This window comes from Trachymyrmex cornetzi, unplaced genomic scaffold (assembly GCF_001594075.2).
Source record: "Trachymyrmex cornetzi isolate Tcor2-1 unplaced genomic scaffold, Tcor1.1 scaffold92, whole genome shotgun sequence".
In the NCBI taxonomy this organism is placed as follows: Eukaryota; Metazoa; Arthropoda; class Insecta; order Hymenoptera; family Formicidae; genus Trachymyrmex; species Trachymyrmex cornetzi.
Window position 1 is genome coordinate 2,336,096 of NW_017300267.1, and position 12,159 is coordinate 2,348,254.

Here is a 12,159-nt window from a genome sequence, read left to right on the forward strand (position 1 = left end):
ATACGAGGTGTGATCAAAAAGAAACGAGAATTGTAATTTTCTTCAAAAAGTATTAATTTATTCATCAATTTTTATACTGTCTCCTTCAAAGTAGTTCCCCTATAATACAATACACTTCTGCCAACGTTGTTTCCAACTTGCAAAGCACTGTTGAAACGCCTCTTTATGTATTGCCTTCAGCTCGGCCAGCGATTTTTTCTTTATTTCCTCTATCGTTGAAAAACGTCATTTAGGGGTCCTTTTGAGTTTAGGGAATAGGAAAAAGTCACAAGGGGCCATTTCTGGAGAATAGGGAGGCGCGGCATCACAGTGGTTTTGTGTTTCGCCAAGAACTGCGTGATAATTAATGCGGTGTGTGGCGGTGCATTGTTATGGTATAAATCCATGAGTTTTCTTCCCATAATTCAGATTGTTTTTTTCAGATAGATTCACGTAAATTGCTCATAACTTGTGAGTAATACTCTTTATTAACTGTGCGACCTGTCGGTAGAAATTCAAAGTACACAATTCCATTATAGTCAAAGAAAAGGGTAAGAAGAACCTTATTCATGTTTGACTTCACTTGACGCGCTTTTTTCGGTCTCGGCTTCTTAGAACACTTCCATTGCGATGATTGAGCCTTTGCTTCGACGTCATAGCCATACACCCACGTTTCGTCACCAGTCATAACACGTTGGAGTAATTCTGGGCCATTAGTTTTTAACACAAAATTTTAAATGAATTTCTTGTTCCGACATGTTGCCACATATCAAGATCGCAGAATACTCTCAAGAGCGTCTTACTTAATGGCTCACCGAAAACAAACTGAGGATCGCACCAGTCTGAAACTTGGTGCGTACTTCACTGACAGTACTAACTTGAAAAAAAAACATTTAACCAAATCGATACACTACAATGCGCGCAATTCAAAAATTCTCGTTTCTTTTTTATCACACCTCGTATTTTCGTGATTTATGTAAAAACATTTTTTTCTGGATATTTATGTTTCAATTATAGAATATAACAATTTTACGACTATTCTTCTAAACCACGGATGCCCAATGTCCGGCTCGTGCAGCCTTTCAATCCAGCCCGCACCCGCAATCGTATTCCAAAATATAATCGTATTCCAAAAAAAATTTTATGTGAGTAAGGGGCTCCGCACAATAAAAGGAGTCATGTTGTGAGAATCCATCGAAAATACAAGACATAGTAAAGTGTAATTTAAATTTGTATTAAAACTTAATATAAAATTTTCTCAGTGTATCTTTTTGCGAAAGTTTCATCGTTTCTCATTAAACACCCTTTATATATATAATCTGAACTTGAATATATTTTGCTTTGCTACTGTAATTTTGATAGTTTTGATGGATAGTCTAGAACGGGTGAATTAGTTAGTCCGAAAGGCCACATTTCAAATTTTGACTATTGCCCGCGAGCCTTCCCGCCGCGCTTTAAGAACTCCGCAGAATAAAAGGAATAGAGAACAGAGAACAGAAAATAAGAATATCAACCTATCAGAAATTGTGTATTCCGCAAATCATAATATCTGATAGGTTGAAATTGTTATATTATGTTTTAATACAATTTTAAATTACACTCTTTACTATGTCGTGTATTTTCGATGGACTCTCACATGATTCCGACTTAACTTTTACTATGGTAATACTAATTTTTATCACATAAATAAAGTAATTATTTTGTTAAGCCATATTCTAACATGAAAACAGTTAATTTTTACTATGGTACGCAAACAAAATTTGCTAGGTATATTTGATTTTGTAATAAAAAATTTTTACTATGAAAAAGTGTAAAAATTACGTTATATTATTGTTTTTAAAAAAATAACTATAGCACTTAAACTTATAATTTACATGAAGACCGCAGCTACTATATTACATTATAGTAATTTTAAATATAAAATTTTCTCCGTATAGAATGGACTGAGTCGAAAAGTCTTGTACCATTTTACAATTCTCGCAAAAGTTAACAAGATATTAATTACTAAATATCGCTGAATATTGATTTTCGATCATTTTTTACTGGAATATTATCAACTTTACAAAAAACATCAAATGACAAAAATTGTTTATTTTTCTTCGAGTTCTTTTTCTCGAGAATTTTTTCAGAATTTTGTAGTACCATATTTCTCATGTTGGTAAAAATAGTTGGCAATAAAAAAATTCATTACTAAATAATTAACAAAAAATTCTGAAAAAATTCTTAGAGCTCTGTGAGAAAAAAATAAATAATTTTGGTCTTTTGCTGTTTTCCTGGGAAGTTGGTCGTACTTGAGTAAAAAATTATTAAAAACCAATATTCGGTGATTTTTAATAATTGACGTTTGTTAATTATTGTAAAAATTTCAAAATAATGAAGTACTTTTCAACTCAGTTTAGTCTCTCGTTTAGTAACTCGTTACCGTTACTGTTCTTTTTCCTAAAAAATAACTCGTTCCTTGTTATTGATTTGCGAAAGTAACTCGATACTGTTATCGTTATTATACTCAAAATACAACGAGTCTTTACTTTTTTGTTACTTTTCTTTCTTGACACTAATAGAATATTATATGCAGCGTTACGTCCAAACCCTTGGAAGTTTAAATTTAGGATTTGATTGGAGAGAAAAGGGATGAAATTGGTAAGAATATTAGGAAGGACACTTAACTCTCACAGCTATCCGCACAGAGGCGAGTATCCCGAATCAAACGCACTTATTATCGCTTCGGAATATGGGTCAACGTCCCTCAGGGACGCTATAACACCAGTTTCCGATGAGCAGTGCGGTCCAAATTTCAAGTCAAGGAATCTAATCCTTATAACTCGGGACTGGACTACGTGCAATTTCTGAAAAGCAAGGGGGTAAGGACTACGAGGTCTCAGGTTTTTAAATTAAGAGAAACAGTGATTTTAAATTACTAAACATTGTTTATTATTAATAGAATGTTATTAATTATTAATAATCTATTATTAATTTGTTATTGTCTATTGAACAAGTTTCAAATTAATACAATTACAAATCGAAAAAAATTAGAAATTAATGGAATTATTATTAAATAATTTACTAATTATTACATGTCTATTGAACGCATCACAAGTTTCAAATTAATATAATTACAAATCGAAAAAAATTAGAAATTAATGGAATTATTATTAAATAATTTACTAATTATTACGATTACAACAAAAATACAGAAAAATTATAAATTAATGAAATCATTTAAAGCTAGTTTACATATTAGTGTCGTCACAGAATAAAATTACGGGGTGAGCAGTGCTGGTTTTTAATCTATCTCTCGTATAGTAGCGGAGGAAGGAGGCTTGTAAAAGAATTTCATCATTAATTAAATAGGAATAGGCGGAATTCGGAAGAAATACTGGAATGAGCGAGTGAGGAAGTTGGCTGGTAATAGCATGTCTAATCTCGTGGGAATCAAAATAATTGGGCCCGATCGTAAAAGTATCCTCAGGGGGAAATTCGGTGGAGTGAGGGAATTGTCTTATGAGTGACTCAAATGAGTCACTCTCTTGTATAAGGAAGTAGGATCTTGATGATGGTGGAGGAATTTCCTTTAGGAATTCCACGCTGTCCGTAGAGCTTGTCGGAAATGGAGTTTCTCTAGGAGAAACTGGGATCGAGATAACGGATGAATCAGATGTGGATGGCGGGGTATCTGAGAAGATTTGCAAAGTTAAGGCGTTTGAAAACGTGGGGGAATCAGGTATTGAGACAGGAGATGGAGAAGGTGAGCAAGAAAATGACCGGGGAACAGCTACTATAGGCAACGACCGAACTAGAGAATGCGGTGGACCCGTTGGTACCGGCGGAGCTTGTGATGATGAAAATGGTGGATGAACGTCCTCAACAGGGTCTGCTGGATTCTGAGAGTTGTTCGCATTCTCTAGATATTTCGCGTATGCCTCATCCAGAAATCTACGCGCTTTCAAATAAGCTCGACTCCGAAGTCAACTTCTGTACGGGCGGTTTGGTTCTTGAATGTGGCACTATATTTGTCAGATACGTTAAATTGAGGTTCGCGGAGAATATAAAAGAAAAAGGGGACTTACTGTTCTGGTGGCTTTGTCTCCTGATTGTTTGGTGGCCTTGTCTTCTTGAAATGATTGTCAGCCCGATCTCAGTGGGACTCAGTGAGGATCTTTAATTGTGTACTTTCGATTTAAGAACTATATATATGACACGAGACCGTGCATAACTAACTGACTGAAATATAAAACCGACTGACAGAACTGACCGACAAGTATAATTGACAACCTAGTATCCGGAAAAAGATTGAAATAGATTGAAATAGATTCATTTGGTCATTGCTGTGTGAATCTAAATTCTTGATTTTTTCAATCCATTCAATGTTTGAATCTATTTTAATCCATGACTTGGAATTGAAACTACGGGATTCCTATTCCTTTCAATCAAAAAAAAGTTTTACGGAAAAAATGAGTCATGCAATTCATTTTAATCCATGACTTGGAATTGAAACTACGGGATTCCTATTCCTTTCAATCAAAAAAAAGTTTTACGGAAAAAATGAGTCATGCAATTCATTTTAATCCATGACTTGGAATTGAAACTACGGGATTCCTATTCCTTTCAATCAAAAAAAAGTTTTACGGAAAAAATGAGTCATGCAATTCATTTTAATCCATGACATAGGCTCGAATGATGTAATTCTTATTCTTTTTAATAATACAGGTTTGAGAGCTTTAAATCCATTTTTGTCCATAATACGAGATTAGAAGAAAGTGACTCTTATTCTTTTCAATCCATCTTAATTTACTGGGATAATCATAGAAAAGCATTGATACAAAGATATTTGAATTCATCTGAATCCATGAAAATCACGACGTATTCGAATAGGATCCTACACATGAATAGAAAATGTTATAGAATAGGAAATCTAATCTCTTATTATAGACAAAAATGGATTTAAAGCTCTCAAACCTGTATTAGATTAAAAGAATAAGAATTACATCATTTAATTTGTTTCTATCCATATGGATAGAAAATTATTCAATTTTACCACATTCAATTCCTTTCTATCCATATGCATGAATAAAGAATTTTGATTCAAATGAATTAAAATAGATTAAAATTTTTCAATTTATTTCAATCCGTTTTCTGATACTGGGAATATAAGAGACAAAAATAAGAGCAAAATAAGATACAAAATAAGAGATAAAATCAGAAACAAAATAAGAAACAAAGTCAGAAACAAAATCAGAGACAAAATAACAGACAAAATCAGAAACAAAATCAAGGAGCTAGTCTCGCAGTGCCACGGTTTATATAAGAGTCCTTTAGAAGGTGGATATTTAATGGGATGTGTTAAGTTGGGAAATCAAGAATTCGGGTTGATGGGATTTTTCCGCTATAGGTAGAAAATTTGTTTCCCGAGTTATTACTGGGGAACTAATTCTAAAACTGCTCCACCCACACTACAAGTTTTAATCTTTTGAAAACTTATTGGTAATACGTCATCACCTTCTCTAAAGGTTTGGGATTTACACAGTCATCTACTGGCGGGTTTAGTTTAACCTTCTCCATTTTTAAAGTACATGTGTATTTTTTTAAGATTAAAACAAAAAAAACTGAAAAGAAGCATTTGATTTAACCAATAAAGAGAGAAGAATAATTATTAAAGTGAAAAATGAAGGACAAACATAACGAGAAATTACTAGATTTTTTAATAAAGCACCGGCAGCTATTTTTAAGATAGTCACATAAGAATGATGGACGAATTTCAGCTGCACCAAAATCATGAGGACGTTCAAAAGTCACTAATGTTTGAATAGATAAAAGAATAGTGAATATCTCGTCATTAGATCCTTTTTTATCTGCACCCAAAATACGTTCAAAGTTATTAAGTAAAGGTGACAATGCCAAACAAAATTAACAAATTAAAAAATATATTTTAAAGATATAACAACATAACCTCAATACATCAAAATGATTGCTACAAACCCTATGAATTTATAATATAACACAGATAATATAAAATACATTTCAGGAACAAAATATAGAGCAAAAACTCAAGATGTTTACTTACTTTTGTAACTCCTGTAAGTACTGTATTCTAATGAATCTAATATAACACTGTTAATAGACAAAACAAATGTTTGAATAATATATGAAAAACATTTGTTTGAATAATATATTACTCATGTTTTTCATAATTGGCTATCACCATTGCTAGAATATCTAACTTCAAAATTTAGAAAAATCTATTCAAAATTGAAAACATTTATATTTACTTACTTTTGTTACATACTGTATATCAATGATTAAGAATTTCATTCGTAAATATTTGTCTACTCAATTCGGTTAATTATCAAAATGGAATCATTTATCGAGTAAATATTCATATGGAATTTTTAGGAAACGTAATAATTCGGCAAAATATTCTCGTGATATGCAATTTTATATAGCTATTTTTTTGGTAATAAAGTTGGAAATAAAGTGTTACTTGTAATGCCGTTACTGTTACCTTTACTTTTCCTACAATAACAATTTGATAACGATCTTACAATTTATCATTTGCATTTTTCATGATGGTAATGATAACGTCAAAGTTGGACAAATCGTATAAAAAGTAATTCGTTACTAATGAGTTACATAACTAATTAAAGTAATGCGTTACTTTTATGTGAAGTGTAAAGTAATAAGTTAATTTTTTAATCAGAAACACTTTTAATAGTAACAAGTTTTCTTCAAAAGTGACTTTCTTTAGCGTTATCGTCATGGAAAAGAAGTTGTAAAATAAATACAAAATTGTTGCTATAAAAAATAATGGTAATGCGAAATCTACAATAAGAATCATAGACGATCTTGGAATCTTAAGTCGTAGGAAATTGATCAATTAGATTCAAATACGAGTAGAATAATCGATTATAATTGATTAATTTTCTATGACTTCAAACCTCACAACCGTCTACGATTCCTATAGTACAACCGGCTGCATTACGTGTTACATCCCATTCTTGGTTAAAACAATATGAAACATCGCATTGGAAATTATTGTTGTGCGTACTTTTAAGTATATTAATATGTAAAAAATCGTAAATTTGCGTATATGAGTCATTTAAAATCATACATAAAATATATTTATTAAGCGGAGGATACATAATATTAACTGTGTATGAAATGGAACCCAGAGTATTGTATCGTAATTAGATAAATACGAAAGAGAAGGAAAGGCATGCCGCTATCTTAGTAGCGAAAATAAACGTGCAAATAATAAAATTTGTGAATATAATGTACAGTATAAAAGTAATCTAATAAAACGTATATGATATACGCGCTAATACGTTTCAACGGTTATTTTCAATGAGATAATTGGGAGAAGTATACTCTCTCCCAGTGATCTTCGAAGATTGCGGTTTCATGCGTATCGTAGCGAAATTCATGAAGGTGTGATAGGCTATATTCGCCGATGTAGTATTAAATGGTTGCGATTAGGTAGAAAAGACTGTGTTTCGGAAATTAGTTCCGAGTTGACGAGGAAAGTAACTAATGCCTGTGATTATATCTTTAATCACGTCGTGTTGCTTTAAATAAATAACGTGCAATTAAAACTGAAAAAGTAACTACTGTTTCACATTAGAAAATACATACGTCGCAAAATGTGTGCCTATACAGGGTATCCCATAATAATCGTCAAATATTTCTTGTGCTGGTATAGAGAGGACCAAATTGAGTCGAAAAGTTTTCTACCATTTTGCAATTTTCACAATAGTTAATAAGATATTAATTACTAAAAATCGCCGAATAATGGTTTTCAATAGTTTTTTTACTTAAGTAAAATTAATATTATTAATTGATTTTTTCTATCGAATCTTATTCAATTTAATTGTTAAATAAATTAATTAACAATATTAATTTAGATACAATACATATATTTACAGTTTGTGTTTTCTAATTTTCCAAATTAGAACTGAATGTATGTATTAGGAAGTTACAATAAGAAGTTTTAGAACTGAAATTCTGCGTGTTTATAAATTGCATTTAATTGGATTCTAAATCCCAATTTAAAAAGCCTCGATATTTCTCATCATCTTCTCGATGTTTTCTCTTATCTTAATTTATTACTCCGCTTGTTATTTTAAATCTATCCCTGTATAGTTACATTGCTCCCTGAACAGTTTGGATTGATCGATGAACGCGAACTTCCCATTTGAAATTGCACAAGTATTACCAAATATGTTATTACTGTGCCAGTTAGCTGAGAGAAATAATCAAAACTATTACTTTAAAAAACTTAATTTATATTAAATTATTTACATTCTAATAATTCTCACCGAATGAAGAAAAGTATTATCGAGCGTAAAGTATCCGTTAGCTGTAAACTGTATTTCGCGATGTAACAATTGAAGCGAAAATTCCTTGAGCTGAAACATATCTATGATAAATATCGTTACGATGAGTACCGTTTTGGAGAAAGTTTTATCTAATTTTGTATTTTACCTCTGCTTTTGTCTCTTTCCTGATTGCACAGTTTAAAACATCATGCACTACATTACCCGTTTTCTTCATCTACAATAAATTAGTAATTGAAATATTTCATAAACTATTTGAGATTTTATTTAATGACAAAAATGTTTTGTTTCATCGATTAAAACGATCTAATGCGATTTCATTATATTGATTATTCTACCTCGATTAAAATCCTGGTAATTCTGTTGGTGAGGAGAAAAATGGGATAAATCCGAAATATTATCCAAACGATTTCATAAATCATAGAAGAATAATTTAAGTTTAAGAAATCATCAGTCATCAACAGAATCCACAGAAAACGGTAACCATTATATATGAGTGACAGAAAGAGAAAACCGATGCTGAATAATACTGGTAGTGAATAGAAACTCGACACATCCTCAGAGATTTCACAAAGATGACAATGCACATCTCGCAGTTGCAACAGTTGATGAACTGTCGAATTGTTGACTACGATACGCTTTTGATAGAGAGACTGCAGTCGAAGATCAGGTATAATGATTCTGGTGAAGCTTTGTATCGCTCGATTCACATCAGCGAAATCTGTCTGAATGACCGTCACCAATAGGAAGTACTGTATCAATAGCCAACCCACCTGAAATGTCGGCAAAATGTCTATCAGCAATGAGCTTGTATGAGCGATCAGAATCTTAATGAACAGGAGAAGTATCAGAATGCAAATCTTCAAGATGCAAACAAGAATCATAGTGCAGAAGATACGCTGTCGTCGTAGCGGATGATATAGATCATACAGACGATCTATCTGGTGCTCGATGGTGATTAATCGATTGGCGATCCGCACCAAGGACTTCTGATTGATACAGTAGCTAATCAAAGTCACGCAGCTCACCAGGGCACCTAGTATAGTTTGCAAAACCTCGATGCCTATAGTCACATTCGTCTTATTCTCATAGTCCAAATTAGTTCTGAATGATATAGACATACAGTTCAAGACTATCATTAAGCTACTCAGCACAACATTGTAAGCGATTCCTAATTTGCAATATTGAAATGTGTATGACGTTCTCTTTTTGTATATGACAATTCGGTGCGCGAATGTAGCGAGACCGATAAGCTTGAAGAACATTATCAATATTCTGAACGTCCAAAATAAATCGTGATGTAGCTCTGATTTTATTTTGTTCACTTGCTGTTCACTATCTTTTTCCGTAATAGAATTTTCTTTATTTATATTTCTAATGGAATTGGAGATTTGAATGACGTTCGTGAAAGTAGAATTCTTGGGCGAAGACATTTTTGCAATGGCTATCTTCTTCCTTAATTTTTTAATTCTTAGTTAATCTCTACTTCTTTTCTTCATAAGGTCAATTTATCCATATGGCCTTGTATTTCATGATTTATAAATATTTACTTTAGGAAACTTTCAGTTCAACCTTCTTAATATTTTTTTTTCCAAGACATTTGTATATAAAGTTTTTTTTTTAATTTGTATACTTTAAGTCTTCTTTACTAAAACGTTTCACGCATACATCGTTCATAAATTGATAATTTAAGAGGCGTCCGTTTGATTTTATTGATATCTGTCTTTCCAATTGTTCTGAATCCAAGTTAATTACGACCGTTTGAACGTCGTATACAACTAATTGTGAGTTCGGTAAATATTCGCGTATATTCTAATTAACGTTGCGCTTTATAATTCGTACGAAGTAGCACTGAGCATTTAGCGATGCTTCCGCAACTACCTTTCTCGCAAGCATCACGTATGGAAAACATTATTAAATATTAAATTTGTGAAAATCATAAATGCGTGATAAGGATCATAATGTCAATAATTGAGTTTCAGTCGACACGGATCCTACGATGGAAACAGACGAGTTTTACGGTATTATTATTAGAACGATATCAACTGGAATATTTATCAACTGTATATATGACATGATATACACACAGCCGAGAATACGTTCTTTGTAATTTCTCCAACTGTAATGCTAGATAATCATAGTAGACTATTGTTATTTTTTATTATCTTCCCAGCTATAGTACTGTCTGTAAAATCCTGCAACTTTGTTACGCTGTATCTCTGAACTGAATACGTATTTGTTAGCTCAATACGTGTGAAAATGCCCAAAAGTCAGACAGATCAACATGAATCAAATAAATAATATTTTATTATCATTTAATCTCAATGCTTTAAAAGAAATTTTATTGGAAAATTTCGCAAAAAAATGACCATTTTGAATAAAAAATTTTCTAATATTTTAATTTAATGTGCAAGCAAAAATCCGTAGGATTTTTTTACTTGACTCTTTGGACTAAAAGAAAAATAGTACAATATGAATGGCTCAAAAAAGTATAATTATTTGAACTATCGAAAATCGACACATTTGAAAAATGTACATATTATAGGTTTACAGTTAATAAATAAAATTTTATTATTTAAACAATAAAAAATGTTAGATAAAGGATTGTACATGTATAAATATTATTCTATAATAGTACATATAATTAAATTTATTGGGATTACTTTAGAGAATGATGCAACACTCGTTCTAAAGAAATACATCTACGCCGTAAATTTTGTAAAAAACATTTGTTAAATATATACGACTGATAGTTACACTTGTGTAAATGATTGTGCACTTCCCAATTCATACGGATAAGACTGATACCAAGTTACAGCGACGCAGCGACAGCGCATTATACTTGATTGGTCACTTAACGGCATGAGCAGGGTGATAATTCCATTCGTGACAGGAAGGGAGGAAGAGAAAAAAAAAACCGCGGTTTCTATTTTGGTCATACGGGGACACATCTTCTGTATCTTCTCAGTTATGTAGGTCAAACAGAGTGGCGATCATTAAGTAGTAAGTGACAACAACATGATACCTTACATTTTGATCGTGAATGACAGATGTTCCGGTCATAACTTATAACCTAACCACGATCGTATTCCTGACCTAACCACTATCTTACTCCCGATATAACCACGACTTTGCCACCAACCTAACCACGATCCTACCCCCGACCTACATATATTATTGCCTACAGCTGGATTGCATACAAACACTTTTGCACACAAATATAAAATTAAAGTTAAGTAAAATAATAAATATTTTGTATTGACAAAAACGGAAGCAGTTCTGTTCATAAGAATGCATGTTCATAATGGTACTCTCGAGTACCAAAACATGTACAACAGTACAATTATAGAAGTTGTGCGCCCCTTTGACGCTTCGCGTAGAAACAGATGAAAATATAAAATAGTATTTAATGGCAAATAAAATGCATGTAAGCAATAAAACTGTAGGCAATATGCTTATAGGCAATCGAACTGTAGGCAATAATACTGGTAGACAAAAGTAATTCCGTTTCTAAAATTTTTATTTGTGTCTAAGAGTGCTTGTAAGCAATTAATGATCTGTAGGCAATAACGTGTAGACAATCGAACTGTAGGCGAAAGTGATGTAAGCGAATGATACTGTAGACCAGAATGTGCTCGGAATTAGTTGCTCATTTCGGGCAGATTCCTGAGGCGACCCTCACTATCACACGAAACTCGGCGGCTGAGCCACCGATCGCTCACGTGACACTATGCCCCAGGAGCGTCGCGATAAGTATACGAAAAGTATACTGGGATCATATCTTTCCGGCAAATATCATTAAAATATTTTCTTTTCTACGTGATTTTTATTTTAATAAATAATTAAAATAAAT

General features: G+C 32.2%; 3 protein-coding genes across 3 annotated transcripts in view; 1 reads left to right on the forward strand and 2 right to left on the reverse strand.

Moving 5' to 3' along the window:
- LOC108769525 (uncharacterized) overlaps positions 1-4,141 on the forward strand; it is a 16,543-nt gene extending 12,402 nt beyond the window's left edge. The window contains exons 3-4 of the mRNA XM_018520545.1: positions 3,555-3,724; positions 3,777-4,141. Of these exons, the coding sequence (XP_018376047.1) occupies positions 3,555-3,724; positions 3,777-4,141 (535 nt within the window). The remainder of the gene's footprint in view (positions 1-3,554; positions 3,725-3,776) is intronic.
- A 3,957-nt stretch (positions 4,142-8,098) lies between these two features.
- On the reverse strand, positions 8,099-8,523 carry LOC108769572 (putative gustatory receptor 28b). The gene is made up of 3 exons (XM_018520609.1): positions 8,455-8,523; positions 8,289-8,378; positions 8,099-8,212 (listed from the first exon to the last, which is right to left on the reverse strand). Exons 1-3 carry the CDS (start codon positions 8,521-8,523, stop codon positions 8,099-8,101), a joined length of 273 nt encoding a protein of 90 aa, XP_018376111.1.
- A 112-nt stretch (positions 8,524-8,635) lies between these two features.
- Positions 8,636-9,739, reverse strand: LOC108769526 (uncharacterized). The gene has a single exon (XM_018520546.1). It carries the CDS (start codon positions 9,737-9,739, stop codon positions 8,636-8,638), a length of 1,104 nt encoding a protein of 367 aa, XP_018376048.1.
- Positions 9,740-12,159: the final 2,420 nt, after the last annotated feature.

Excerpts from the sequence above, each read along its gene's own strand:
- LOC108769572 (XM_018520609.1), bottom strand. The coding sequence starts at position 8,523 with ATGAAGAAAACGGGTAATGTAGTGCATGATGTTTTAAACTGTGCAATC. Across the intron at positions 8,379-8,454 it reads GGAAAGAGACAAAAGCAGAG|CTCAAGGAATTTTCGCTTCA; the intron begins GTAAAATACAAA and ends GATATGTTTCAG. Across the intron at positions 8,213-8,288 it reads ATAATACTTTTCTTCATTCG|CTAACTGGCACAGTAATAAC; the intron begins GTGAGAATTATT and ends TATTTCTCTCAG.
- LOC108769526 (XM_018520546.1), bottom strand. The coding sequence starts at position 9,739 with ATGTCTTCGCCCAAGAATTCTACTTTCACGAACGTCATTCAAATCTCC.